At 33.5% G+C, this 3,221-nt stretch overlaps 1 protein-coding gene across 1 annotated transcript; it reads left to right on the forward strand.

Annotated features, from left to right (window-relative positions):
• Positions 1 to 287: 287 nt before the first annotated feature.
• LOC121937907 (two pore calcium channel protein 2-like) lies at positions 288 to 3,205 on the forward strand (the record flags this gene model as incomplete). Its single annotated transcript, XM_042481196.1, has 4 exons — positions 288 to 337; positions 1,585 to 1,684; positions 1,841 to 1,912; positions 2,959 to 3,205. Coding segments are annotated over 4 exons (345 nt in total), but the record flags the coding sequence as incomplete, so codon positions are not given.
• Positions 3,206 to 3,221: the final 16 nt, after the last annotated feature.

Genomic DNA, 3,221 nt, shown 5'->3' on the forward strand with positions numbered 1-3,221 from the left:
TTATGTTATGTTATGTTATGTTATGTTATGTTATGTTATGTTATGTTATGTTATCCTATGTTATGTTATCCTAACACAAACAAAAGAAAAATAAAGCAAAAAATAAGAAGATTTCTATGAAATAAACATCAGAAAAATAAAATACAAGCATTGTATGAGAAAATTAAATGTACCTTTAAAAATGAACTGGAAAACTGGATTGCTGGTTTTGCAGGACACAAATTTATTTGATTTTCTACTTTCGATGTTTATTCATTACTGATTTTATGTGATTTTTTCTTCATCAGGTCCTACAGATCACTATATATGTCACCTACAGGCTTCCTCACTCTAAATGGTATGTTTGCATTTTCTTCTAATTATTTTTAAGTGAAAGTTTTGTACGTTCAACTTCAGTTTGTGCCTCTCGTTTTAAACTCTGCAATTATGATTCACATTTAAGGAGCAAAATTATGCAAAAGTTGACTCAAGTTCTACGTTTTAAATGTAACAATGTCCATAAAAAAAGGTCTAAATGAGTATTTATCTTCTGGATCTGCATTTAAGAGAAAATATCACATATCCAGTCTTCTCTGAATAACACGTAGTCTTAAAACACAGTGGAATAAAATATATTGCAAGAATAAATTGCATTTAGTGAAAAGCAGGGGTGTTTCTAGCATTTGAGGACATTTAAAAGTTTTGGTGTTTTGTGTGGTTTTTTTTTTCATTAAAATTTTGAGTGATTTGTAAAAACGTTTGTCAAATATTTTGTTAAAGTTTTTTGGCTTTTTTATTTTTGTTGGTTTTTTTAAAATCTTTGGCAATTTTTTTTTCTCTAAAATTTTTTGGCAGTTTTTTTTCTCTAAAAATTTGCAGCAGTTGTTAAAGAAAACATGCCTTTTGTTCTTTTCAAAGTTTTGGTGATTTTTTTTTCCTTTAAAATTTGGGATAATTTGTTAAAACGTTTGGCAAATATTTTTCTTTAAAATTTTTTGCCTTTTTTATTTTTATTGATTTTTTTTTAATTATATTTTTTCTTAGTTTTTTTTTCTCTAACAATTTATAGCGATTTTTAAGGAGAACATGCCTTCCAAACTGCAGACTCGACAAAATAAAACTTGCCAAAATGCAACCTTTTATCACAGTCAGAAAAATATTGTTGGGTTATAAATTTTTCCACAGTCTTTGAACTCATCGTATGGGACGAACACTTCATTCATTTTCCCCCGAGTCACTCAGGGAGGCTCCAGGAAAAATATTGTAGCTTTAGGGAGGGTAAAAAAAAACCCAAGACAGTCAGTTTTTTACAAACTAGACATGCTCGCTAGTCTCTTGCAGTCCATTAAGGACAGACCCACGACCTACTTTTGGACCGCAACCCACCAATTGGGAATCACTGCCTTAAATGTTGCAGCGAACATTTTGTGTTTGGACTCAGGAGTGAATTATAAAATTCTTATAAAATGCTCAAAATGCTTCTTAACTGCAGACTGTATATATTTTATAATTTGCAGGACAAAAGAATTGTAGACATGCCTCTTTGAAATCATCAATCTGTTTAATGTACAGCAAACTGTCTCGCTGATGTGTGTCTCACGACAGGGACCCGGCGTTGCACGGTGTAATGTCTCTGTGGGAGATGACCCGTTTGATCAACATGCTGATTGTCTTCCGCTTCCTGCGCATCATCCCTGATATCAAGGTACGCCTGAACAACACCTGTGACTGTGGTGACGTCAGGAGGATTTTCATAAAACACTGAAATGTTGTTTTTTAAAGCCACGATAACCGCAACACGGTGTTTTATTTTTGTGTCATCATAATCAAACTTCTCTGTGTTTTTGTTCCTGTTTTTTAGCTCATGGCTTTAGTTGCAAGCACGCTGTTGGACTTGGTGAAGAACCTGCGAGCCTTCGCAGGGATACTGATGGTGAGTGAAAACACTTCAGTCAGCTGTTTACATTTTATTTTCACTGTTTTCTCGTGATAACGATATTTTTCCGGTTGTTTCCTCAAGATAATGACTTATTCATGCCGTCATCTTGAGATTATGACGCTCATTTTCGCACGATATGGATTTATTTTTCTCGTTCTTTCGGGAAAACAAAGCTGGTTTTCTCGTGACCTTGGTCGAAGGTCAAGGTCAGTTTGAAACTGTGCTGATTGTGGAGAACTTCTGTCTGAGTTTTCACAGACGTGAATGTAAACCGTAACTTCAACTTGACTGGTGCACAGATGCAAACAACCGTGTGGCGTCAATGAAGTTTTATAATTGTTAATCTGAAAAAGTAAGTACAAGTAGAAAAAAAATTGTGATCAAAAAGTTCACAAAATTTTAATTTCATTTAATGTGTTTTTAATTTGCTGGCGGGGATTTGGGCGTCGATCTCTAATTAGAACAACTGCACTTTTCTAACTGTATTTATTATTATGTTTTTATTGTGTTTGTATTTTGCATTTATTGTGTTTTTATTGTTTAATTAAGTTTAAGCTTGAATTTCCTGTGGGATAAAGTATCTATAAAGTATCTATCTACCTATCTGTCTATTTGGGATGATAACAATTAATCGATGATCAATTAATCAGTCGTTAAGAATTTAATCAAACATGTGAAATTTAATCGATTAATCAAACGTTATGAAATTCTGTAAGAATATATGCAATATGTTGCTGTGAGCTTTGACTGAGGATTAAACACATTTTGGTTTTGTTTGAAATAAACAACATTTTATGTTATTTGCAAATATCTTTAATTTTACCGATTAATCGATTAAGGAAAGTGCTCACAATTTTTAACCCTACTATGTTACTACTGAACAATAACAAGATCATTTCGGGCTCATGAAATCTTTTTTTCAAACTCTAAATATTGTTTTTAAAAGACGTTCTTGCAAAAAAATAAGAGTTTTAGAAGCAGGGTTTTGTAAAGGGATTAAAGGGAGGCTGGCTGATGAGTTCTTGATGCTCCGTGTGCAGGTGGTGTACTACGTGTTTGCTGTTTTTGGGATCTGGCTGTTTGAGGGAGCCATTAAACCTCCTCCAGAGATCAGGTACGACGTCACCTGCAGTAAGAGCACATCAACAAGGCTCGTGACTTGAAGGTTTTGTGCACTGCTTTTTGCAAACAGCGAGGAAAGATTATAGAAAAAAAGAGATTTAAAGTTAGTGAAACCTGGTAGTTTACACAGAATGTGGCATTTTGTTTCTTAAGCAGCCTGACGAATGAATTTCCACCTGCA

This window comes from Plectropomus leopardus, unplaced genomic scaffold (genome assembly GCF_008729295.1).
Source record: "Plectropomus leopardus isolate mb unplaced genomic scaffold, YSFRI_Pleo_2.0 unplaced_scaffold27822, whole genome shotgun sequence".
Classification (NCBI taxonomy): domain Eukaryota; kingdom Metazoa; phylum Chordata; class Actinopteri; order Perciformes; family Serranidae; genus Plectropomus; species Plectropomus leopardus.